The 25307-nt window shown below is 59.8% G+C and overlaps 1 protein-coding gene across 1 annotated transcript in view; it reads right to left on the reverse strand.

Moving 5' to 3' along the window:
• The window catches only part of TGFA (transforming growth factor alpha), a 77429-nt gene that overhangs the window by 44159 nt on the left and 7963 nt on the right, over positions 1-25307 (reverse strand). Inside the window, exon 2 of the mRNA XM_038551548.1 lies at positions 7458-7511. Within this exon, the coding sequence (XP_038407476.1) occupies positions 7458-7511 (54 nt within the window). The remainder of the gene's footprint in view (positions 1-7457; positions 7512-25307) is intronic.

The following is a 25307-nucleotide window of genomic DNA, read 5'->3' on the forward strand; positions in this document are numbered from 1 at the left end:
AGCTGGCGGGCGCCTCATCAAGGGAGACAACCCAGTAGGATTCTCTCTGGAGACCCCGAGCGAGGAGGCACAGAGACCAGAGACAGAATGAGTTGGAATAGAATTATCTTCGCGGGAGGCACCGGGTAGACAAACGGCGGATTCCTTAAAAATCAATCCCCTTTTACCTACGCTGGTGTGTCGCCAGATTCTGTTCTTGCGACATGCGGTGCCTGGCACAGTCAGAAGGAGGACCGATCACGCAGGAAAAGCAGCCCAGCGCCCGGGGCCCAACTGAGCAAGACGCACTGTTCCCCCCGCAAATCAATATGTAGCTTTTATTGCACCTTTAAAACGTCGTAAGTCTGAGGCGTCACCTGGCATCTTGTTGTTTCCATAGCCAGACAGCCCAGATCTTACTCATCGGCCTGCTGAGCCGTTCCTTTTTCAGAAACGTAGATCTCATCCGAAAGTTTTCTGCTCTTTGTGTTTATTTTTTTATTTTTTATTTTGCTCTGCTCTTTGTTTTTAACTGTTGGGGCTTTGCTGAGTCAAAACAGTGAGCCTGATACAAGTGCAGCGTCGTGTCCTTCAAGAATTAACTCCTCTTTCCAGGCTGGAGATACTAAACGAGCAACTCTTGGCTCTGTCTACACCCTGTGGGTGTATTTTTTTTTTTGCCCAAGGCATTTCGGATTTCTACAAGAGAAGTATCCTCTTGAATAAGGACCTCGGCGGGGAAGTGAGCACATGCAGACTCCGTCTTGCAGGGCCCGCCCCGTACAGCGCCCTTGATCCTGCTCTGTCCGCGACCGTAGGGGAATCGTTGCCTGTTCCTTTCTGTTTCCTCACTGTTTGTCGACCCAGAGCCTCTTTTTTCCCTTTTGAGGAGACAGAGTTCTACACTGATGTGGCTGAAGACCCCCTGCAGGCTCCTCTGCGGCCCTTCACAGCGGGACCCTTCAGAGAGACGTTCACGTTTTCTGACTATTGTCTTCAAGCTCACAGTAGATGCAGGAACAAAAGAAAGAGTAAGACACGATTTGACAAAGAATAAGAAATATGGGCTGGAAGTCAGAATACGGTCAAAGCAGGTGTTGTCCTCGGAGAAATCCACCTTGATAGATCAAGGCTTTGTCCATGTTTATGCTTTATCTTGAGATACAAAAGTCATCCGCATTATCCGTCTGACCCTATGCCCTCTGACGTCCGGGCTTCTTTAATTCTCATGTCTAACCCTGGGGTGCCTGGGAAGAGGTGGTATTTAATAAATGTGTGCTAAATAAATGCCCGAAACTAAAAAAGTGGGAGAACAGTAAGCTTCTATTGGCCTTGATTTTTTAAAAAATCCACAAGTTTGTCACTTGCCTTGCTCTTTTCAAAGATGGCAGATGGTCTCTTAGCTGGGCTCAACCTGAACCAAGCTCTTGATTGATGCAATCCCGTCCTTTCCTAGAAATATCAAGACCAGCGCTCGCCGCATGCAACATTTTAGCTCGTTGGCTAGTCTGGTTTACCAGTCCATTTCTGTTTTTACCAGTGAAGCTGTCTATTTATCAAGAGGACGTTTATGTTTTGTCCCCAAACCTGTTTACTTTGGTTGTACTCGTTGTACTTATGTAACTTAATTACGTATTACATAAAGCAAATGAAATACCTGTGCCTCAGCTGTTGTTTCTATTACAAGTTGAGTGTTTTGGAAAGACTTGCTAGAGGCGAGTAGATGGAAATAACTGCTTTAAATTAGAGGTGAGCACGACAAGCATAAAGAAATTAGGTGTATGTGGAGGGGAGACTGTGCTGGTCTAGAGGGATTTATGGCACTTTAAGTGTCCAAGTTCTCACACTAAAGAAATCAGGCCTGGACATCACGGGGGGTGCAATACAGGGACGGCTTATACGGGTAAATGACGAGGAATGCCAGTCAGAAGGAGTCCATTCATAACTAAAACAAGAATATCATGAGACATTCCTTGTCCTTCCTTCACACGATGTACTTGACATTCTCTATTCGCAGCTCTCCAATCTCATTTTTTAAAAAAAATGTTGGCCGTGACCCACGAGAGTGATTTTGTGACTTCTGGTTTGAAAGGACACTGCCTAATGCCGCTCTTCGATTTTATTGATGGGGAACTGAGGTTCTGGGGTTTTGAGGAGCTCTACTAAGGCCACACAGCTGGGGAGTCAGAACTGTCATCATGGATTTCACATCCTAAGGCCTGTCTGCTACCCTGAGCCACCCTCCCTCTCATCCAGCATCGTTTCCTTTGCAAAACGTAGAAGGTGAAATGAGCAACGGCACGACAGGGATAGATCCTAGAGAGGCACGCAAAGAATCCCTCGCTCTCTGCGGAGGCCCCACGATCCTCCAGACCTTCTCTGAAACGAGCAAGTCCCAGCACACGCAGGTGTAGGCGCTTCCCCTTCCAAGGCAGGCCGCACCTCCTGCGCTACAGACACGTATCTGGAACAGTGAACTGTGTACCTGGGTAGAACACGTGAGCCTTCTAATTTTAGAATGACTTCAGTTCCACGTGGGAAAACTCCAGACAATGGAACGGGGAAGCAGTGTGCAGTTCTGAAAAGCTTTTGTTAGGCGAGATGAGCAATAAACAGATCTCCTGGTTGCCGGCCGGCCCGTGTTCTACCTGTTTCCCAAACAGGCAACGCCTTCAGAGGCTTTTTCCTGTCATCTGATTTCCCTCCCTCCGTGCACCCCCAGCCGGAGCTCGCCTGCTCCACAGAGTTAGGCCCAACGTCCTCACCCGAGTCTGACCTCCGTCTCCCCAAGCCGGCGGTCCTGGAGACCTTCCCATGATAAACCACCACCGCATAATAAGATCCTTCCATGTCCTTTCACCACCACCTCTGAAAAAGCCCTGAGACTCTACCCTAAGGGAGCCTTCAAACACTCCCCCACTCCAGCTGGGTGGTGTTAGACACGGGTGACGGCAAGGAGACGTTCAGGAGGTTCGGACATTCCGCGAGGCATACACGTCGGGCAAGGCGGACGGCAGGGGGAAGCTCGGAGCCTGCTGCCAGGTGTCTGAGAAGGGCCTCGCCACACCCCTCGGCCATTACAGCGAGTCTCACGAAAACATGAGAACCAGACGGGCGGCCTGGGAAATGCGCAGTATTTCAGAGGGTTAAGCAAGGAGCCACCCAGCAACTTCACCGGCTGTGTTCTGCCCCTTTTAAGGGGCGTTAAAAGGTTCCTTTTGAAGACAGGTCATAACTCCTTTCTTGGGAGGGTGTGACAGGTGTTCTAAGCTGCAGGTGATGCCACCCTCTTTCCGCCTCCAGCTAGGTTTCTCTGCATGCTTTACAAATTAACAACCAACCAGATAAAAATTTCGCCTTAACCCCAGACTACTGACTTCACTCCCATAGCATTCGGTTCCTAAATCCCCCACTAAGCGGTCAGCTGAGGTGGCCTTCGGTCATTATGAGGCTGGATTACGAGTTCCCGTGCTATCGTGTGGTGGGGACACGATAGGACAAGGGTCGGGGAGGACTGCTCCGTTGGCCCCAGCAACTAGAATTTGAGAACCTAAATGCAAAAGGACATCTGATTCCAAGAGGATGAAATACAAGGCCGTCGCACTCTTGCCTCCCTGCCGTGGGTCCATGGCGGGTGTCAGGCATGGATCGTGGCCGTATTTCCGGAGAGCCTGAAGGCAGCCTTCCAACCCTTCCCGACAGAGCCTTCCGGGCAATGTCTACCAACTTATCAGAGTGGTCACGTGAAACATCTCACAGGCTCTTTCCTCCCGATTCAAGTCCAACAGGTGAGGAAACTCCGATCCAAACGGGAGACAGACAAACAACTTGCCCAGGGGCTCAGCAACACGACCGGCTGGGCCCAACGCCCCGACTCCTGACCGCCAGCCCAAGGCGTGTGTCTCCCCAGCGTCCCCCCCAAAGGAGATGTCTGAAAAGCACTTACTGACCACACTAATGCAGCTTCCTATGCGTCTGGCGTAGTTTACGCCTCACATTTAGGAATCTGAGAGGGAGGAAGATTGGGAGAAACCAACGAAACCTCAACAAGAAAGGCCAAGGGCAACTTTCAAGTGATAAGATCATGGAACTTCCTCCCGCCACCGAAAGCACAAGAAAGCCACACGTTCCCGGGGGTTCATGCCCCACGCTCGACTGGCGCTCAGGGTCTGCAACTCTCTCCGTGCTGCTCCATCGAAACGTGAGAGCGGAATCCTGATTAGGCCTCCAGTGTGAGCACTCGAGAGTGTATGAAAACCTTTTTTTTTTTTTTTTAAAGATTTTTACTTATTCATTCATAGAGATGCAGAGAGAGAGAGGCAGAGACACAGGCAGAGGGAGAAGCAGGCTCCATGCACCGGGAGCCCGACGTGGGACTCGATCCCGGGTCTCCAGGATCACGCCCCGGGCCACAGGCGGCGCTAAACTGCTGCGCCACCGAGGCTGCCCGTATGAAAACCTTTTTATGTCCGTTACTGTTTCCGAGGCCTGTCGCCCGTTAAGAGCGAAGAGACTTGCACAGTCACGTCATGGATGGAGCTTTGCAGCGTCTGTCCTACAACAGCCCGTCTTTGCAGCTAAGTGGACAGCTCTGAGACTTAGGAAGCTGCCTGCCGACATCCAGAGCACAAAGGGGTCGGGAGGAGGGACGCAGAGGTGCGAGTCAGTCTCCCAGGACACTAAGGAGCACACTCGATGAGCAGTGTTCACCCGGAAGGCAATGTAAGTAGAGAGCAAAATATGAAGACATTAAAGGAAAAGCAGATTAAGCGAAGCACAACCCAAAACCGAACGCAGCGTCCTCTACCCTCCGGATTTAAGGATCTGACAAGAGGGCTCCTCTTGCTTTCGTGGCTGTGATGCGACTCTGGCTTTGTTTCCCAAGTCCTCGTCTGGGCTCTAAGTAACATTCACAAGTGACACAGGCTCTGCTCTCACACGTCCCCGCCAAGGGAGAAAATCCAAACGGTGTGAGAACTGAGGAAAGAAAAGCGGCAGCCGATGCTCGTGGCTGAAGCTGGGCGACGGGCGTGTGCGGGTTCATTTCACGCTTACTTCTCCTGCACGTACGCAGATTCCCACCGAGCTCGGTCGCAAACGGCGTTGCTTATTGACGAGGCCAAGAGTGCGACACACACGCCAACGGCGGGGGTGGAGGGAGTGGCTGGGGGTTGGCCCCCCCGTTTGCGCTGCACCCGCAACAGGATTTCGGCTGCGTCTGGTCAGAGTGGGGTGCGCGGGGGTGGTCGAGGCCTCCCGGGGCTGGGGCGTCTCCGAGAGAAGTACGGCTGCCCTCAAGGAAGAGGAAGTGAAGCAAACAAGCTGATGCGGTTGCAAAGCCCCAGCCCTCGGCGAGGGGGCCGTGACACCACCGCCGCCGTCTGGACTTGTCCCCTGGCCCAGCCCTCTCCGGACTCCGGCCTGGGTCCCGCGGGGCAGGTGGAGCGGGAGTACAAACGGCGAGAGCTGCTCCATCCACCTGCCCGGGCCCGAGGCCCACAGCTGAGGGGCCCGCGGGGGCCGGGCAAGCAGCCCACGTCCCCCCTCCACAGGCCCCTGTCGACGCTGGGCTCTCCCGGTGCCCGCCCGGTGCTCGGGGCTGTGGCACTGCCCCTGCTCTCAGCCGGCACACGGCGCCCTCTGCCCGTCACGGGGGCTGTGAAGCCCTGCAGGGCGTGACCGGCTCTCTGGCGACACGCCGTGAAGAGGAAGAGTGAACATCGGGGACTCGTTGGGACAGAGACGTTCGCGCAGAAGCAAATTCAGAAACGGGAACAGAGGCTGGTCAGCAGCGCAGCAAGGACCGGCGCTCCGGGATGAGCACGGCAGGTCTTCCCACGCTTGTCCCCGAAACACCGGGAGGCCCCCCAGGGCCTGGGCAGGAGCGGCGCCTGAGGGGACAGGCTCCGGGGTGGCCCCGGGGCTCCGCCGCCGGCGTGAGGGGCTGCAGAGGGGCAGGAGGCAGCAGGCAGCGGCGCTGGGGTGCATCAGCGTCTGCCGTCACTGCGACTCACCACCCGCAGGTGACTCAGGACAGGAGCTGGCTCTTGGCCTCTCGGCTCCTACAGCGAGGACCATGGGGCTGAGGATGTGAGCCGGGACGCCCGGAGGCAGCCAGGGGGCCCCCACCGCACCCCCCACAGACGCACAGCTGAGCCCTCGCTGACAGGGGAGGAAAGGTGGACACTCTGGTTGACCCCGGGCCTCGGGGGCACCGCTCTGGGATGCGCCCGCCCACCCTGGTCGAGCGGAACACGGGGGAGCCAGGCATCCTCTTCCGTGGCATCATAGGCCCCCAAGTGGCTTGGACACCTTCGGGGTTCGAGTGCCTCAAGGGTGATGGCTCCGAGGGGAGGGTTCAGGGCTACAGAGGCAGCATCGTCTCCCAGCGTTTGGAGGGACAAGGAGTGGAAGAGACGAGCAGGGTACAGGGGCGCCGTGCGGCCGGTTGGAGGACCGTGAACGCACAGGAACCGCCCCTCCCCGCGCACACCTCCCTCGGGTGACTATGTGGGGGGCATCCAGCGGGGGCCCAGGACTCACACTGCCGGCGAGGAACTTGGCTCCCTGCACGCGGAGGGCTAGCTGGCGACTCGCCGCGGGGGTCACAAGGATATTCGTGTCCCAGGGAGCACCCCGAGGAAAGCCCCCGACCGAAGGGAAAGGCCCTGGGTGTGCGGGGGGGGGGGGCACCGTGATTTAACTGGACGCCATGTGAGGCCCAGCAGGGAGCAGCGAACTGAACCACACAGTCCGTTTTCGTGGATCCCGACGTTTTCAGAAAGATCCACTTATTAGTTACGGGGTGGGGGGAGCAAGTCCCCTACAAGCCTGGGGGAGGGGTGGGGGACCTCAGGCGCTGAGCGAGGAGCCCGACGCGGGGCGCGGCCCCACTACCCCAACCGCAGCCTGAGCCCGACCGAGAGCCAGCGGCTTCCCCGACCGCGCCATCCGGGCGCCCGAGGGTGACGTTTTAAAAAGATGCATCTCAAGGCTTTGCAGCAACGTGGAGAAACGTACAACTCAAAGCCGCGGCTTAGAGAGCAGCAGTCACGTCGCTTCCCCCCGCGGCGGCCCCACACAACTACGAGTGCACCGGGCGCCGCGAAGCGCCAGACACGCCAGCGGCGGATGCTCCGGGCCCGGAGCGTGGCCTCCCACTCTTCCCACGCCGCCCAGGACTCTGAAGCCAGGGCAAGGTCCCTCGAAATGTCCCGAGGTGACCCCCAGAGCAGCGAACAGAGACCAGCGGGCAGGAGCAGACCGCGGCTCGGGAACCCCGGCTCCCCTCTAGGGGCACCTCCGAGAGTCCCCAGCTCCACGGCGCCCCTGCCCGCCCGCCCCTGCCCCTGCACCCGGGACCCTGGGGCACAGCCTGCCGAGCCCAGGCCGGGGCCCCTGGGGACGCCCAGAGGGAGGCCCCACGAACCGGCCCGCCCGCTCCCCCCGCTCGCCGCGCACCCCCGGGCAGGACTCACCGCTCAGGGCGGACGTGCTGTTCTCCAGGGCCTGGCCCGCGGCCAGCAGGACACCTGTGCGGGGAGAAGAGGACAGGTGAGCATCCGCTGGCAAAGCCTTCAGGGCCGGGGGGCGGCGCTGGAGGGGCGACGGCCGGGCTGGCCGGGAACCGGGGGGCCCAGGGCAAGGACCGCCGCTGGGGCAGCTCAGTGCCAGCCGATTCCGTCCTTCCCGCCTCCCTCTGCCCGCCCGCGCCCCTGCGCTCCGGTTTGTTTCTTTGCTACTCTGTAACTTTTGAAGTTGTCTCGAAACAAAAGATTTACTTTGCAACCATTTTAAGCGTCCAATTCAGGGGCGTTAAGTGCATCGGTGTCGCCGGCCGTGGCCACGGCCCTTTCGGGCTTTACGCCGCCTCTCTCGAGGCACGTGGATTCCTGGGGGACCCGCGGCCCAGGGACACGTGAGCACGTGCGGACGACGCGCTGTGACCCGCGGGGCAGGGCACCCTAGTACTGCTCCTCCCCGGGGACCCCGACCCCGCAGACAGCGACCGCGAGGGCATCACAGCCTCCCCGCCAGGACGCTGGGGGACCCCGAGGGGGCCTCGTCCCTGCCTGGTCACCCACTGGCCTTGCCACGGAGCTGCCAGCTCGGGATGACGGCACCTGCCGCCGCGCCGTACTGCGGGCGCCCTGGGGTGCAAGCCCCTCACACCCACACCTCGGGTCTGGGCCCTCCCAGGGCGGCGGCGGGGCCGCGAGCCCTCGGGGAGGCAGGGAGGTGGCGGTCAGGGGGCTTGCGGGATTTCACGCACAAAATACAAATTTAAAGGTAAGACGTGAAGATTTCCAAGGCTGCAACCGCAGAGCATCACAGCCCGCCCTCGGGTCGCAGGCGAGCAGGGGACGCCGTGAGACCTTGGGGGGGGCCCTCGCACACGCCCGCCGGCGGGGATGCTCGGTGCCCTCACGCCACGGCGCCAGGGGATCCTGGAAACAGCGGCACGGCGCCCACGAGGAAGGAACCTCCCGGGGCCTACGCAACCGCGTGCGCGAAATCAGACGGGCTTCCTAGGGCCGAGGAGCAAAGACACGCACGGGGCCGCGCACCGGCCGGCGGCAGGGGGGAGGCGGTGCGGACCACGGGCCACGGGGAGGGCGCTGCGGGCTGGAGCTGCTCCGGTCCCTCCGCGCCTCCCCCTGCAAGCCGTCCCGGCGGGAAAGCTCTGGAAGGACTCGGACCCGCGTCTGGCGACCACACACTCTGTGGCCCGAGGGACACGCAGATGGCGACGACTCCTCGCGTACCTTGGAGGAGGCGCCGACGGCCGCCACAAGGTGTCCCCGAACCATGAGGTAGTCGCCGCGTCCGTGCCCGCTGTGTCCTCTCCGTGGGTGGAGCCAGGACGGCCGGGACCAGGCGGCGGGACCCTCGCCCCCGGGCGGGCTGTGCACCGTGGATCCTCCCTGCGGCGCGGCCAGCCCCGGGGCACGGTGGGAACCAGTCGGAGTGTGTGACACCTGTCGTCCCACAGAGAGGGCCACTGGGTCTCTCCCTGTGATCGGAGCCGCAGGGAGGTTCCCTTGCACACCCCCGGAATCCCACAGGCAGCAGCAGCCGCCCCGCGCTGCCCCCCCAACCGGGTTCGGCCACAGCTGGTGCTGATGAGGGGGAGGCCTCTGCTCTCCAGGCCTGGCCCGCAGGCTCATGCCTCAGTTGGTCCCACCGTCACCCTCGATGCCGCGTCTCCCGGCCTCCCTGCCACCCGCCCCCCGTCCCCCTGCAAACACGTGGTTTCACAGGAGGCAGCGAGGCCTGCAGGGGCGAGGGCTGTCCCAGGCCCTGGAGTCAGCGCGAGCCCAGGTCCGCCCAGGCCCAGGCCGGCGCCGAGTCAGCACCGCACTCGCCCTACCCGCCACCCGCCGGTCCCGGCCACAGCCCCAGGGTGCACGAACGGCAGACCCCGCGGGCCCCGGCCAAGTCCATGCCTCTGTTCCGGAGGCGTCTGTGCCTCTGATCCCCCCACGGCGAGCGGGCAGCCGGGTGGAGGCCGTCCAGGAACCTGTGTCCCGGCAGGCCCTGCGGCCCGACCGAAGAACAGGGCACCTGAGTGGGGACGGCACCGGCGCCACCACGGCGGCTTCAAGGCCACACAGGGCTCAGATGGAGGCCGCGGCCCGGCCACGGGTCCTCTTGCCTGCCACAGGCCCCCCGGCAGCTGCCTTTGCATCATTCCTGCCTAAGTAGCTGCAAATAGGGGGATCCCTGGATCACAGACTTCAGGAAAGAGAAAAGGGGAAGCGGTGAAGTGGGGAAAAGAAATGACCCATGAAAGCTGATCCTCACCGGGCCGGCCCTCGGGGCAAGGACTGCGGTGCTTAGGGCTCAGCTGTTCCGAACTTAAAGTTTCCAACAGAAAGTCAAAAAAGAGGCTCATCCACGTGTCCTGTGGGTTCACAGACCGGAGCCACCGCGCAGCCTGTGCACTGACGGGCCGGGCTGTCCCGAGGTGCTGGCCCTCCGTGCCCTGGGCCCCCGGGGCAGCCCTGCACCTGCACGTGGGATCAGGACACCCTCGTGACACCTGCTCTGGCGTCCAGTCTGGGAGAAGCACCTCAGGCCCCCGGGAACCCCGCCCTGGCATCTGGCAGGCTCCGACCCAGGCTCCAGCCCAGTCCACCTTGGGGTCCACTGTTCCCCCCAGAAGTCAAGAGCTGCACGTCTCCTCCATATTAAGATCCATGAGCCAGGGCACCCGAGCCAAAGGGTGAGGGTGAGGCTGGTGTCGGGGGACGGAGGGAGGGTCCTTCTGGAGGAGGACGCCCGGGTCCTGCAGGTCAGGAGCCAATGCAGGCGGAAGAGGGGTGCAGAGGGGGAGGGTGGGTGCTGGGGGTGCAGCCAGGACCCCCCGCCCCCGTGGCCTGGTACCCAGGGCTGGACGGTCACGAGGGGCGCAGCAGCAGCGCAGAAGGCCGAGGGTACCGAGAGCGAGGGCCCCGCAGCAGGGCTGAGGTCTACCGAGGACTCGCAGGGGCGACCGTGTGGGCACAGCAGGGCCTGAAGGGGCCACGCGACACCCGGGCCTCGGGGACAGGAATTTCATCCCACATCAAGCTTTACCCGCAAACACGGTGCGATTTCAACGGCACAGCGGACGCTGGGACGAGGCCTGACCTCAGGATTTTTAAACCTAAGAGGTTTTGGCTCAGGTGGCAACGCTGGTTTCAGGGTAAGAACTGAGTAGAAAAAAAAAAGAGAAAAAAAGAAAAAAAAAAAACGAAAAAAAAGAAAAAAGAAGAAGAAGAAAAAAAACAACCGAGTAGAAGAAAGAGAAAGAAGACACAGCGCGGTTGGGACCAGGAGGCGCTGGAGGGACCGGGGGGCAGTGAGCTTGTCCCCGCAAGACTGTCCACCCACGTCCCGGCTGGCGCGGCGCACGGAGGGCGGCCCACGGCTCCTCTCCACGGAGGGGCCCACGGCTCACGCTTGCCCGGTGCCCAGAGGCCTCAGTGACACCTCGGAGGGTGTCGGGCCCGGCGGCACAGGGATTTGTGGAAGAACTGGCCGGACGGGATCGGGACGCTCTGGGGACAGCAGGGAGAGCGCAGAAAATACGTGACGTGGGAATGAATCACCCCGGGAGACGGGCCTGCGGCACAGAGCGCCCTTTCTTTCACCGTCCCAGCATCTGGTCACTGCTTTTACAGGGCAGGTGGGACCCGCCCCCCGAGCAGAGTGTCCCCCAGGGAAGTCATTTGAAAGGTCTGCCGTGCGGCAGGTGGCGTGTCGCGATGCAAACAAGCCAACCGCGCGGGGAAGGGGCAGCTTCCGGTTACAGACCCGGGCCTGTGAGGTCCTGACCCCTTTGCCCAGAAGCAGCCGCGATGTGGGACATGTCTCTGTGCCTCAGGGGCCTCCCGCTCTGTCCGCATGTGGCTCCGTCCTAGGATTCCCGCCCATGCGTCCCCGCGAGCCGCAGTGTGAGCTCCGGCACTGACCACGTGCCCCGCGGAGTCTCCGTGGTCAAAGCAAGTCCAGGAAGGCGGTACCACCGCGCTCCCATTTTGGAGGAAGTCAGGGCGCAGGGGACGAAGCATGTGCCCCAGGTCACCCAGCTCACGGGTGACAGGTGCTGCAGGCTCAGCCCACGGGGCCCGACTTGGCTCGCACTCCTCCGTGAAGCACGGGGGACGCACACCAGCTCCCCGTGTGCTCTCCCGCGAGGGACAGGCGTGCGCCGTGACGCGGGGGACAGAGGCCAGGAGCCCAAGCCGCGGGGTCACTGCGGGGGGTCAGCCCCGGCGCTCGCTTCGCCGCCCCGCCTCGCAGGCTCTGCGTCTGTGGATGCCCGAGCTGGGCCCGGACGCCTGCCGGCCTTGAACTCCAGGAACCGGGGAGGATCCAGGGCCGGGGCTGGGGCCGTGGGCGGACACACGGCCGCACACGCACTCCTTGCAGGTGGGGCCCTGCCTTGGGTGAGGATCCCACGGAGCAAACCCGGCGAGCGAGCTTGCTTTGCCGTCACTGTCCTTCAGGTCGGCAGGACGTTCACGGCAAACGTCAGCACAGAGCGAGGCCCTCGTCTGGTCCTCCACGAGCTCGCCCCAGCTCCGTCTCAGCACCGTCTGGACCAGCTCACGACCCACGAGGGATGCGCTCGGGTCAGTGGGCCTGGTGCCCGGCCGCCCTCCTGACGACCTGGGGGCGTCAGTGCTGAGGCCACTGGACGTGCCTAAGGCCGCACTTCATGACCACGACATTACGGAAGCCGGTGCTGCCCGGGTGCTCCTAGGGGTTCCCCGCAACCCTGTCGATGCATCTGCGGATGGGGAACAGCCCAAGTACCGAGGGGGGACCTTTGGGGTCCCGGAGATGAGATGAGCAGACGGGTGGCTCGCGTGCAACCCTGGACCGTTTTCCTTCCTGATGCAGTCGTTAGGTCAGAGCAGGAGGGTCTGACCCCACTCAGCCCCCCACTACTGCTGCCCTTGCTGTCAGGCCCTGGCCGCGTCCCATCACTGGCCTTGCCCAGCCCTTGGCATCCTCAGTCCTACGTAGGGACGACAGCTGCTCGCGCGGCCTCCGCAAGGCTCCACACACAGAGAAACAGACCGTCCCACACGAGAGCAAAGGGGGTGGGATGGGCCCCACCATCGCAGGTTCCCACGGATGCTGCCCTGCACCCGACCCCAACCCCAAGCCCGGTGTTCAAACGCAAGGTCGCCTCATCCCTGAGCTGCTGCTCCTGTTGGCTTCGGGGCGGGGCTGGGGAACCACAGCATCATCCACCCCCCACCCCGCATTCGAGCCCAGCGCCCCCGCCCGCCCGCCCCCCTGCCGATGCCCCAGCTCAGGCCTCATCAGCCTCCTCGACGTGCCGCGCTGACCTGCTCTAAGAGGACCCGACCTCCGAAACAAGGAGCTTTCAGGGCAAAATGTCTTTATCGAAAAAATGGGCTCTTGAGGATGCGCCCCGCATCACGTCGGGCAGGACCGGCCCCGTGTCCCCCCCCACGCAGGTCCACCCTTTGCCCTCCCCGCTGGCTGGAGGGTCGAGGCTGCTCAGTCAGCCACGGCTGGGCCAGGGCCGAGCGGTGAGGTGCCGGGAAGCGACGGCACGTGGGGCGCGGGAACCCCGAGGGAACCCCGGGCCCCGGATGGCGAGGCTACGCGGGACTGTCCCAGGGAAAGTGGGAGCAGGCACGGGCTGGAGCCCAGGCCAGGCCAGAGCGGCAGGGGCGCCGGCTGCACCCACAAGGACCAGGTGGGCCCGGGGAGTCGGTACCCGGCCGCCAGGAAACTCAGAAATGGAATGGCAGCTCCGGGAGCGTCCAATGGGACGCGAGGGCCCCGCCCCATCCACGAGGTCCGTCCCCGTGCCGCGTCTCCGTCCCCCGCCAGGCCCTGCCTGGACCTCGGAACAGCGCGGTCGGCCCCGTAGCCCCCGTCGAGCCAGGCCAAGCCCTGGGCCCCTCAGGCCCCAGCACAGCCACCCCAGCAACTGGCGCAGGAGCAGGTGCCACACTGGGAGGAGGTGACAAAATAAGCGATCCTTGATTCCTGCACGGAGCAGCCCGTGGCGACAGCTCCGGCCTCCCCGCTGCCGCTCCCGGGACACCCCCAGAGCCATGTGCAGATCGCACCATGGCGCCCGGGCCACGACCAGGAGCAACGGGACATGGGGGGACTTTGGCCTGGGAACGGGGGGTGGACGGAGCCTGGGGCTCTGGGGCGACGCCGTCGGGAGGACTCGCTGCAGCACACGAGGCCCGAGAGGGAAGCAGGGCAAGCAGAGGGAACGCGTTCTGGGAACTGCAGTCTGAAGAGCTGAGGGGAAAACACCCTGCAGTTCTTGTGACCCCTCATTTCTCAATCCGCAGCACAGTGCTTCCCCGGGCCCCGGACGCGGGGGCGGGAGGGGGAGCGCCCGGGTGGGAAAGGCCCGGACACGGGGGAGGAGGCGCTAGGCAGCCTGCGAGGACAGCCCGAGCAGCCCCCCCACCGGCAGCGCCTCGCGGCTCTGGACACCTGTGGGGGTGGATCCCGCCGCCGCCACGACCGGGGCACTGCTGCTACCGGGGCAGGGAGAGCAGGGCCGCCACACACGGGATCCACGCCGTGCGGGGTCCATAGCGCACGCGGGTGGGAGGCTCTGCACCTGCCGGGCGGCCCTCCAAGCGCAGGGTGCGCAGCCTCAGCCCAGACCCGGGGTGGCGGCCCTCGTGGGAGCCCGTGAACGGCCTCCAGCCGCGTCCTACTCATCGGCTCGCTCTCCTTTTTTTTTTTTTTTCGCTCTCCTTTAACGGATGCTTCCCCCCGGGATTCCCTCCATCCTTACGACTGTTGGTCTCCCCGTGAGAACCCGAAGTGCCCGGGCTGCACGGCAGGAAGCCCACCCCTTGTCATGAGACGGGCGGAGCACAAACAGCCCCTGATCCCGGTGGTTCACAGTCTCGGGGTTCCGCAGAGGCTCAAGAGGGTCGGGAGGGTCGGGATGAGAAGCAAAAGGGAAGAGGGAGCAGCGGAAAGAGGACACTTTGCACTGGGACGGGTCAGCTGAGGCAAGAGCGGGAGGGTGCCCGGGAGCTACGTGGGGGGCGCCCTGCGCGTCGGGCCGGAGGGGAGCGCGGTGAGAAGAGGGTGTCGGCGGACGCTCGGCGTGCTTCCGAGGCATTGCCTAGGAAACAACCAGACTCCATAAATGAAGGTGATGTGAGAAGCAAACCCGCGGGTGAGACGGTACAGCTGCTTGGGGGACAGCTGAGTGGTTCTCGGCAAAGTGCAACCTCGTGGGACCATGTGGTCCAGCAGCAGAGCTTCTTGGTATTGACCCAAATGACCAGGAACTCGGGTCCACAGGGAAACCTGCGCACACGCGTGCAGCGGCCTGACCGCCGACACTTGTAAGGAGCCAGGAGGCCCCTCGGGGTGAAGGACAGACCGTGGTGCATCCAGACACTGGAGAACTGGACACATCGTATTACGTGAAATAAGCCAATCCAAAGGGGCTCTAAACTGCGAGTCCGACTCTAGGACATCCCAGAAAAGGAAACATACGGAGACTGAGAAGACGGGTCGGTGCCAGCGGTGGAGGAGGGACGCGGAGATCAACAGGGAAAGACGGGGACTCGGGGCAGAGCAGCAACCCCACGGGACTCACGACGGCCGGGGGCTCGTCCGCCACACGTCCCAGAACGGACGACACAGAGAATCAGCGCTAGTGCAGACTGCGGATTTCAGGTTAAATTCAACGTTAGAAAGTATGAACATTTTTTGTGTGTGTGTGTGTGGGGGGGGGCGCGATACCATTTTTCTCAGCAGTTTGGGGTTTCTCCTTCTGAATGTTTCTCTTGTAGGCTCAGACCCGAGCTCTTCCCGCGAGTACCGCCCACACTGCAGAACGGGATGGTCCGCCCTTCAGCCGTGACTGTCGGCCGTCAGTCATGGCTCTAAACGACCCTGTGGTTGAGTCCGTGGGGCCGATCGGTACTTCTTAATGCTCTTCTCTGGACTATTATTATTATTTCTTGAGCACGGCTGGCCCACAGCATCACATGAGTTTCAGGTGCACGCACAGCGATGCGACCACTCCTAAAGGTCGTGCTGTGCTCGCCGCCAACGCACCTCCGCCGTCCCCACGAGACACACCAGATCCCACGGGTCTCCTCCGTCTGCTGTGCCTGGCGCCCCGTGACCACAGTCACTCTGTGCCTGGGAGCCTGGACACCGCTCTGCGCCCTTTTTGCCCACACCCACCCCCCTGGAAACCGCCCATTTGTTCCCTGTACTTATAGGCCCAATTCTGCTGCTTGCTTGTTTGTTTGGTTAGAAAAACATTAACTTTTGTTAATAACAATGTGCTGACATTGGCTCGTCGATCGTAGCACATGTACCGTCTCAAGCGAGAGGGTGATAGTAGGGGAAGTTATGGGAATTCTCTGTACTTTACACTCAATTTTTCTATTAAACCTGAAACTACTAAAAAAATAAAGAAACAAAAGTCCATTAGAAAAACAGCCGGTGACGATTCTAACACTATGAAGCTGGATTATTTACTCTACGTTCCAACGTGTCCCGTCCTGGGGCTTCCCTAACTTCAGGGAAAATGTCCTCCTGGGAAGGCTGTGGCGGGGACCTGAGGCCTTGTGAAAACCAAGGAAACCCGGTATCGCGGTTCCGGGGCCATTGGCCTTGCTCTGGCGACTCCTAACGTACGACAGGTAACACGTCGTGGACACGCGGTCTCAGCTGAGGATGGGCCGTGAACACAATCTTCAAAGCTGTCCACCGGCTGTCAGCTCCGAGGCCGAGGCAGCAGAAAACAAGACCTGCTAGACGGTGGTTTCACCCAGTTTCTTGGCTCTCTGGCTACATCTGAGCGTGGGCTCCCCGGTGGGTGCCAGGCTCGGCCTTGATCGGACCCCAGTGAAGCTGCCGTCACAGAGACCAACTCCACGGCCCTCCTCCTGTCCTTGCAAACAGTAATTCAGGCAGAGAAAGAACGAGAGAGCACGGGGCGGGGGGGCTTTGAATTGCCCAACATCATCCTTCCGGGAAGACCTCCCAGCAAGGTGATGAAGCAAGCGGCTTCCCCTCCGTCTCCGACACGGTCATACGTGGGCTTATCTCCCGTCTCCATGGTAACAAGTGATGTGTCGGGGGAGATGGACTTTCTCAGCTGGCTGAACCCCGGGCGCGGAGAGCAGCGCTCGACACGGGGCGAGCTCTCGACAGCACCTGTTGAACGAATTCGGTTCCTTTCTGAGCTCAACCCGTCAGACCATCCGGAGGTGGTCAGGGAGTGCGACCCACAGAGGCCAACCCTTGGGGTCCTAGCTGAGCAGGAGCGGCTAACGCAGACTCTGTAAAATCTAGGTTCTTTCATTCTGGAATAAGAAGACACCTGTAGAACGTTTCTGTGGCGGGAGCTCTCCAAGTAATAGTCCAGACACCGGAGCATTTCCTTCATCATGGGATGATGATGAGAGAGAGAGGAGGACAGGGAGATAGAGTCACAGGGTCGCAACTGGTGACATCTAATGGTGACTTGAACAGAATGAGGGAACCAGTCCTGCAAATGCCGGGGGGAAGAGCACCCAAAGCTGAGGGAACAGCAAAGGCCAAGGTGCTGAGCTAGGAGTGAACTCCGCGTGTTCAAGGAAGAGCAAGAAGGTGGAACAGGACAGTGGTGGGAAACAAGGCTGGGGAGAGGCCAGGGGACAGCCAGGTGTCTGGGTTCCACGCTGGACACGTTTGAGCGGAGGGACGACGGCACTGGATGTACGTGTCAGGAGCATCGCCCGGGACACCGGGAAGGGAAGAAGCCTTGTGGAGGCAAGACTGGAAATTGGAAGAGCGGGGATGAGGCCACCGAGAAGTCCAGGTGAGGGGTGGGGACGCGAGACGCGGTCGGTTCCATACGACAGGGTGGAAAGAAGACTCCCTGGCCTTCTCCCGCTGTCCACACCTGCCCCTGCGTCCTCTCCACCCTCCTAGGCCGAGGGCGACCTTCAAGGCCTGGTTCAAACGTCAACGTCTTCCCAAACCTTGCCCGTCCACCTCAGACAGAGGACCCCCGTCCCTCTCGAAAAATTAAAAGGCAAACATGCAAACAACCGCCCGAGAGCACGGGGTGGAGAGACCCGCCGGCAGGCTCAACACCCACGGTGTCGAAGCCACACGAGTCCATGGTCTCTTGATCCTGATGTTCTCACTTCCCCGAGGGGCTTTCACTGATGGCTCCCTTCCAGTCTGTGCAGCGTCCCCGGGCTCCCCTGGAGGTCTCCACCCCGGGTGACGTGTGTGCCCCGGGGCAGCCCCGGCCGGGGCCTCGGAACCCTGTCCAGGTAGCTGCAGGCTCGGAGCCGCGACCCACGTTCCACGTCCAGGAGGAGCTGAGAGGCGCTGGTGCCTGGACGACGACCCGGGCTCACGTGGGAGCTCCTGGGAGCTTGCTGGGTGCACCCTGCTTACCACGCGCCTCCCACGCGGCCCACGGGCTGGACTGGGGCCTCCCGGGCTCACGACGGCTGCAGCCACCTGCCGCCACAGCACGCAGGCTGCAAATGGACAGACCGCAGGGCCTACTCTGGGCTCTGGGTCTCCACCCTCAACGTCCCGCCTCGGCAGCAACCTTGGCCCAGCCCTTGGCCACCCCCTGACCCCTGGGGGACATGCGGCTGGAGACACGGGGCGATGACCTCACTGGGTGCTGATACGCACTTTTATGCAAAAGTCAACAACTTTGTCTAGAAGGTGGAACAGGAGGTGACGTCCCGGCCCCCAAGTGGGTCCTGCCGAGCGGGGATGCCCCGGGGCCCAGGCCCTGCTTCCTTGCCCCCGGGTCCCCTCCCTGGGCGCCTGCCCACCCCGTGAGGCACACCCCAGGTCAGACCCCGTCTCCCCCATCCCCCGGGCCCACCGGCTGTGGGCACAGACACAGCGGCTCCATCCTCAGCCTGCAGACGCCCCCCCAGGCCAGCCCGTCCCCTGACTAGGGGAGGCCCATCTAAGGGTCGGGTGTGGCTGTCGTCACTGCTGGACGATCCCAGGGTCATCCCAGCTATGTCCCGCCCTTATGGCCCGGGCCTCGGGCCGGGGTGCGAGCCGATGGGCGGGGGGCACTCGGACCCACGGGGCCTTTCTTCTTGTTCTGCTGCTGAACGTCACCCCGCAAGAGCACCGGTCGCAGGAAGAGTGATCAGGTAGCGGGTGTGGGGATGGGGCGACGGCAGCGCAGATCCAGGCAGCCCCGCGCGGCCCGACACGCTCCGCGGAAGCCCCGCCGGCCCCCTGCTCTCAGGGCGACAGGGCTGCTATGAGGAGGTGCTGTCTGGGGGTCCAGCGCCGGAGGCGGCCGGTGTCCTTGCCGCCCGAAGCCTCGGCCTTTCCTCCCCTTACTCTCCCGGGGGCGGCGGGGCCGAGGACTCGAGCTGGAGAGCGGTCCAGGGAAGGGTCGTCAAGCAAGGTCCTTTAAATGAAACGGTGATTTTCAAAAATCTCGGGTTTTGTTTTTTTGTTTTTTTTTCTCAGAAATGACTTTTGTCATTGCAAAAGTGCTCCATCGACGCCAACGGGCAATCACTGCTGATTTATACGGAAACTTTATTTTTTTCTCTTGAGAGAAAGAGAGAGACAGAGAGCGAATCCTAAGCAGGCTGCAGGCCCAGCCGGGAGCCCGACCCAGGGCTCGATCGCATGACCCTGAGATCACGACCTGAGCAGAAATCAAGAGTCGGACGCTGGATGGACGTAGGCACCCCAATATATGGAAACGTTTTTGAGTATTCCTAGACCCTGAAAAATAATCTCTTGGGCCTTTCCGGTACCGAGGGGACGCATCCTGGTCACGGATGCACAGAATAAACAGGTAAGGCACAGATGCTCCGACGCGGCTCCGGGGCAGGGCCGCTGGGGGCTGAGGCGCGGCGTGTACTTTGAGGGAGTGAGCTTGGCGGGGCCTCCCCACCGCTCGGGGGAGCACGCCGCCCCCGTCAAGGCTCGCTGCCAAACAGACGCTGGAAGCTAGTTTGCATGTCTCTGGGTCAGCAAGAAGAGGCCCTGGGGCAGGTCGCCTGTGAAAGTGAAGCGGCCGCCGCGGACTCCACGCAGGGCACCTGGGGGCCCGACGCAGGGCACGGCCCCTTTACGTCGCCTCACGGGGAAAAACACCTGCCTTTAATGGGCACTGGTGACATGTCACGCACGGACCCGCTCACACCTGAGGACCCGGATGCCCCACGATCCTCTCTGGGTCACAAGGGCCACAGATGAATGCCGCCCCCGGGTGAGGTCCCTGCACACGAGGGGGGCCGCGTCCCCGGGAACGTCGAGGGGAAGAGCCGTAACGTGGCAGCTGCTAGCAACTGTGCCAATGCAGCTTCCACCTGCGGGGCGGCGACCAGCCAAACGTGTCAACCAAGAAGTGGCAAAGGCTCTGCCGTCTCCTGCTAACGCCCGGGCCGTGTAGCCTGGGCAGGCGAGGAGGCCGAGCGGCCCGCCTGGCCCAGGCCTCGGGATGACGCGGTCCAGGGCACCTGCCCAGCTGGCTGGGGGGACGGCGGCAGGGCCATCACTGCCCCTGTGCTGAACGCAAACCTTCAGGGAGAGGCTGTGAGATCATTTGGCCTCACGTCGGCCACAGGACGGCACTTCCTACACCCACAGCCCACCGTGAGCGCCACAGAGCAGCAGGATGGCCAGGGCAGCAAGGGCCCCGGGTGCGAATCCTCGGCCTGTCCCGTTGCAGAGCTTCAGCTCCCCCCGTGGAAGGGATAAGCGCCTTACGTCCCGGGGGGTGCGTGGGCTTGGGGGGCTCGTGCCCCACATATGAGACCCAGAAAGCAGGGCCAGGGCCGTGTGGTGGTGGCCTCCACTCCCCGGCGGCCTCGCCTCGTGCCCCACCAGCCCGCTGCCCAGCACACGGCGCCCACCGCGTGCCTCCCATCTGGCTGCAGACCTGCCAGCCTTGCGACAGGCGGGGATCCCGCGCCCGGGGGTGAGGCTCGGGGGGACCAAGCCCACAGGCGCCCCGCGATGGTCTGCCCCATGCATGACCCACCTGGAGCCCAAGACCCCCCAGACAACTGAAGACCCCCCCCATTTGGAGCTGGTGGCTCCCACTGTGCTCGCCAGCACCGGGCTCCGCAGCACAGGCCCAGTGACCAGGGTCTGGGTGGGCGGGCCCGGGAGCGGCCGGGTCCTGGGTTGGGCAGCAGTGACCGCAGCCGCGGGGACCACGGCGGGGAGCTCCACGCGCCTCCTGCTCCCGTGGCTGAGGTCCACAGAGGCAGGGCCGCCTAGTTTGCTGTCGCGGGGAGGAAGGCGAGCGAGCCCACGCCGCAGCGGCCGCCCGGCCCCAAAGCCTAAGCCCCAGCTGAGGGTTCGCTGGGGGTCCTGCTGTCAAAAACCTCACGCCCCACAGAGGATTCCAAACAAGACCTTGAAGCGGTGGCCCGTGTGCAAGATCCACCATCTCGAGGCGCACACGGCGCTAGCCTGGGAACCTGGAGTGACGGCGGGCGCGGAGGGAAGGGGCGCGACGCACCGACTGGTCGCTCGTGGGGCAAACGGGAGGTTGTGCGCTGGGCGCCCGGCGGCCTGAGGCTCCACCAGGGACGACCTGCGGGCCCCAGCGACCCGGAGACAGTGTCCTGCTCACTAAGAAGGGCTCGGCAGCGGGCACAGGTGCAGCCACCGCTCCCATCACACTCGGCACCCGCTGTTGGAGGGGACCGAGCCGCCGGCGGGCATCAGAGAGGACGGGCACCATCCTTGGGCCAGCCCGAGGGCCCCGACAGCCACACATGGGCGGCCTTCAGCGCCGGGCCCTGCGCCCACCTCTCAGGACGGGCGCCAGCCGTCGCGGCGGCCAGACAGTTGGCAGCTCCGCTCGCTGCCGGGACGCAGGTGCCGCAAGCCCGTCGACACAAACAGCCGGAAAATCCCCCGGTGCCGGCAATGAAACGGGACACTCCTCCAGAACACGGGGCTCAGGGGGACACCCCAGGAGCATAATGCTGCGGACCGAGTAAAAATGGAAATGCAGCTCATTTGTGGGACGCGGCCAGAACGGTGCTTAGAGACAAACGGACGTCACCGCATGAATGCTCTAGAAAGAGAAGAACGATCTAAAATCATTGATCTAAGTTTTCGTCTTGGGAAAACTTAGAGAAGCAAATTAGATCTAGAGCACAGGTATGGGGATCCCTGGGGGGCTCAGCGGTTGAGCGCTGCCTTCGGCCCGGACGTGACCCCGGGGTCCCGGGATTGAGTCCAGTATCGGGCTCCCTGCGTGGAGCCTGCTTCTTCCTCTGCCTGTGTCTCTGCCTCTCGCTCTATGTCTATCACGAATAAAAAAAAATAAAAAAATAAAAAAGTAGAAGGGGGAATGAGATTTCAAAGAGGGACAGCAAATCCCTTCCTGCCCCCAAGTAGGGGTAATAAAGGAACAAACAAATTCTAAGGCCTTGGAAGACAAGAACAAAGTGGTTTTCTGTAAAGCACAACACATCCAAGTGTGACCAGCAGAATGAAGGGAACGTTTTCAATATCTTAAGAACTGTTCACAAATCAGTAAGAAAATGACATGCCCTAAACCTAGTCTGATTCACAAGAAAATGAATTCAAAGGCTCAAACGTGAAAAAGCAGCCAATGTACCAAACATTGGTTTTTAACAAATACAAATTAAAACAATGAGATACCATTTTGCCAACGCAACGAGCAGAATCTAGAAAATTGTGATATTAATCACAGGGCTCGTTTGCCAACAAATAGGCATCCGCAACAGGAGGCAGAAGTATGAATCTGTACAGCTTTTCTGGAGGGCAGATGGTCAGAACGTATTAAGTGGGTTGAAAAAAGCGTGTCCCTTTTGACCTCCTAGTCCATTTCTAGGGATCTGGCCATAGAAGATACTGGTAATGATGTAGCTATAAGAGTTTTCACTTGGGGTTTGAGGATTTGAGTTTGAGATAACCCACATCTCTATCCATAAAGGATGGGTAAATACACAACGGCAGAGTTCTATAACGGAATGTGTGCAGTCATCAAAAAAAAAGAAGAGGTCGATAGATATATTTGTATTTTTGCCACAGAAAGATTTTCCCTACGTACTGTAAATAAAAAGCAAATTGAAAAAATACCAAATGCCTTTTTTTTCTTTAAAGGAAAAGGTGAGGGGATCCCTGGGTGGCTCAGTGGTTTAGCACCTGTCTTTGGCCCAGGGCTTGACCCCGGGGTCCCGGGATCGAGTCCTGCGTCGGGCTCCCGGCATGGAGCCTGCTTCTCCCTCTGCCTGTGTCTCTACCTCTCTCTCTCTGTGTCTCTCATGAATAAATAAATAAAATCTTAAAAAACAAAAAGGAAAAGGTGAGTATATGAAAATCTCTACCCATGGAGAGAAAGAGATCTGATAGGATAGTTGCTAGTTGAACCTAGTAAGAGGAGGTCTCTGGGGAGTCTGATTTGGGGGCGCTTCTTGATTCTTCTCTTTGTAGATTCTGATTTTGATACCGCTTTGGAAGAAGAGCACGTGAGACTTCACGAAGGCCCAGGTAGGGAGGTCCTGGCCAGAGTGCGTGCAGGTTCTCTGAATGGTAAGTGGCCTGCCCCAGAAGTGTGTGTGTTTTGGGGTTTTCTCTGCATGGCTGGGGAGTGGCTGATGGGGCTCAGAGAGAGTCTAGATCCAGGAGGAGTTCCCATCTGTGTGGCCTAGGAGTTTACCTCACCTCCCTAAATAATGCTCAGGCCCCAAGCTTGCTTTCATTCCGGTTCAGGGGCCTATGAGTCATCCCCTGAAACACTAATTATAACACTCAAGGTCTGCTATGTGCAAAAAACATCTGTCATTGTTCAAATTTGCTGGCAGGGAGCGTGAACAGCATGCAAACCGGCCCGATGACATGCTCCCCCAGTGCAAAAATAATAATCCAGAAACTGTTCCAGGTGAGAAGTGCTCCAGCCCAGAGTTGCCACCTGAGCTCAGGGACTTGGAGGGTGAACAGGCTGGACCCTGGCTTACATGCCCGCGCCTCGGAGCCACGGCCCTGGTAAAATTTACAGGTCTTAGGCGTTTTCTTTCTACCAAGAGACGTACGTTGGGTGTGTTTCTGCCGGGTTGGTTCCCAGTGCCTGGCAGGGGGAGGGAGCAGAGTGTGTAATTGCAAACCTCCCATTTATCAGCTTCAGCCGCTTTTGTGTCACCACATTTCGTGCACCATTTAGCCAGTTAATCTCCTGCGCCTCTCGGAAGTGCAGTAATTACCCGGAGAATGCCTCTGACCTGGCAGGAGATGACGAAGGAGCAGGAGAGGTGCGTCTGTCCTTTAAGTGCCCAGGAGAATTGTTTACTGACCTCATTCAAACTTGGATCAAAGGCCCTAAAAGAACCCAAGCTGGAGATATGGTGTCTTTGTAAGAATCCAGTTTTCACCTAGACGTTCCGATCTTAAAAAATAACCCCAGAGGAAATGAGCCAACAGCAGCAAAAATCTCCCACAGGAGAACTGGTTGTCTTGTTTCAAACGCCCGAGTAGCATCTAATGGACACACCAGCGAACCTGGAGGTTTTGAAACTTTTTCAAGCTGAAGGAACCAACAGAAAGGAGTCAGCGGCCTTTGCTACGAAGTACAAGGCCGCGCAGCGTCCGTCTCAGAAACGGCACTGCGTGCGGTTAGGCAGATGAACGAGTTCCTTCCCCGGGCTCCTGGGCACACTATTAAAATGAAGCCCTCACGTGAATTTGGTTTAAGATTAAAAAGAAAGGTTCCCTCCCCCCTAAAGCATTATATCCAGAAAAACAAACTTGAAAATGTATTTTATTTGGGGGCCTAGGTGCTTACTTAATTTTGCTGTTTGGTAAAGTCACATGGGCCACAGATGCATAAGAAGACTTCAAGTTAAAAGGAGATTATTTATAAAATCTATGCCCAAAATTTAGAAATCCAAATTGAAGAGATTGTGAGGAAGATAATTACCAATGACTCACGGGGAGGAGAACTTAAACTGACCGCTAGCAATTTCTTTCAAGCCTTCACAAAGCCACTTACATCCATGATATTTCACCTATTTGAGAGCATAAAACAGATGGAAGGTTTTAAAGTGTATTTTATAGGGACGCCCGGGGGGCTCAGCGGTTGAGCATCCGCCTTCGGCTCAGGGCCTGACCCCAGGGTCCCGGGATCGAGTCCCGAGTCGGGTTCCCCGCAGGGAGCCTGCTTCTCCCTCCGCCTCTCCCCCAGCTCACGCTCTCTCTCTCCCTCCCTCTCTGTCAAATAAAGAAATAAAATCTTTAAAAAATGTATTTTATAAAGCTGATACATTGTTGCTATCAAAACCTAAAAAAAAAGAAAAGAAAAGAAGAGAAAACCAAGGTCCCCAAACACTTCAGAACAGATCAAATCTAGAGGTAAGCCCAGAGAATAATACCACAGAGGGTGCATCCTGGGAATTCAAGGATGCCTCTAACATAAGCGAATCAATAAAAGTCCTCAAAACATCTGAAAAAAAAACCAAAACCCACAGCTCATATTATCTCCTCTTCTTTGAAAAACAAAGCAAAATGCCAAATATTTTAGAAAGTTGTGAAGAGAAGTACATTTTACTAACGCGATAAAGTGGGTTCGTAAGCAGACACACACACATTTTCATACATATGCACGTATAGAGACATTCTCACAACAAAGTCATCCTCATACTTAACTGTTAAATGATGCAAACGTAGCAGTGAGTCAAGAAAAGCACAAGCATATCTACTGACTTTTAAAAAAATGTTCTTGAAGTTCCAGTCGGTGCACTAAGTAATAAAAGATAAAAATATTAAAAGGAAGGAGGCAAAGATGTCACTATTCCAGATTATATGATCATGTG

The sequence above is a fragment of the Canis lupus genome, chromosome 10 (assembly GCF_011100685.1).
Source record: "Canis lupus familiaris isolate Mischka breed German Shepherd chromosome 10, alternate assembly UU_Cfam_GSD_1.0, whole genome shotgun sequence".
NCBI classification, from domain to species: domain Eukaryota; kingdom Metazoa; phylum Chordata; class Mammalia; order Carnivora; family Canidae; genus Canis; species Canis lupus.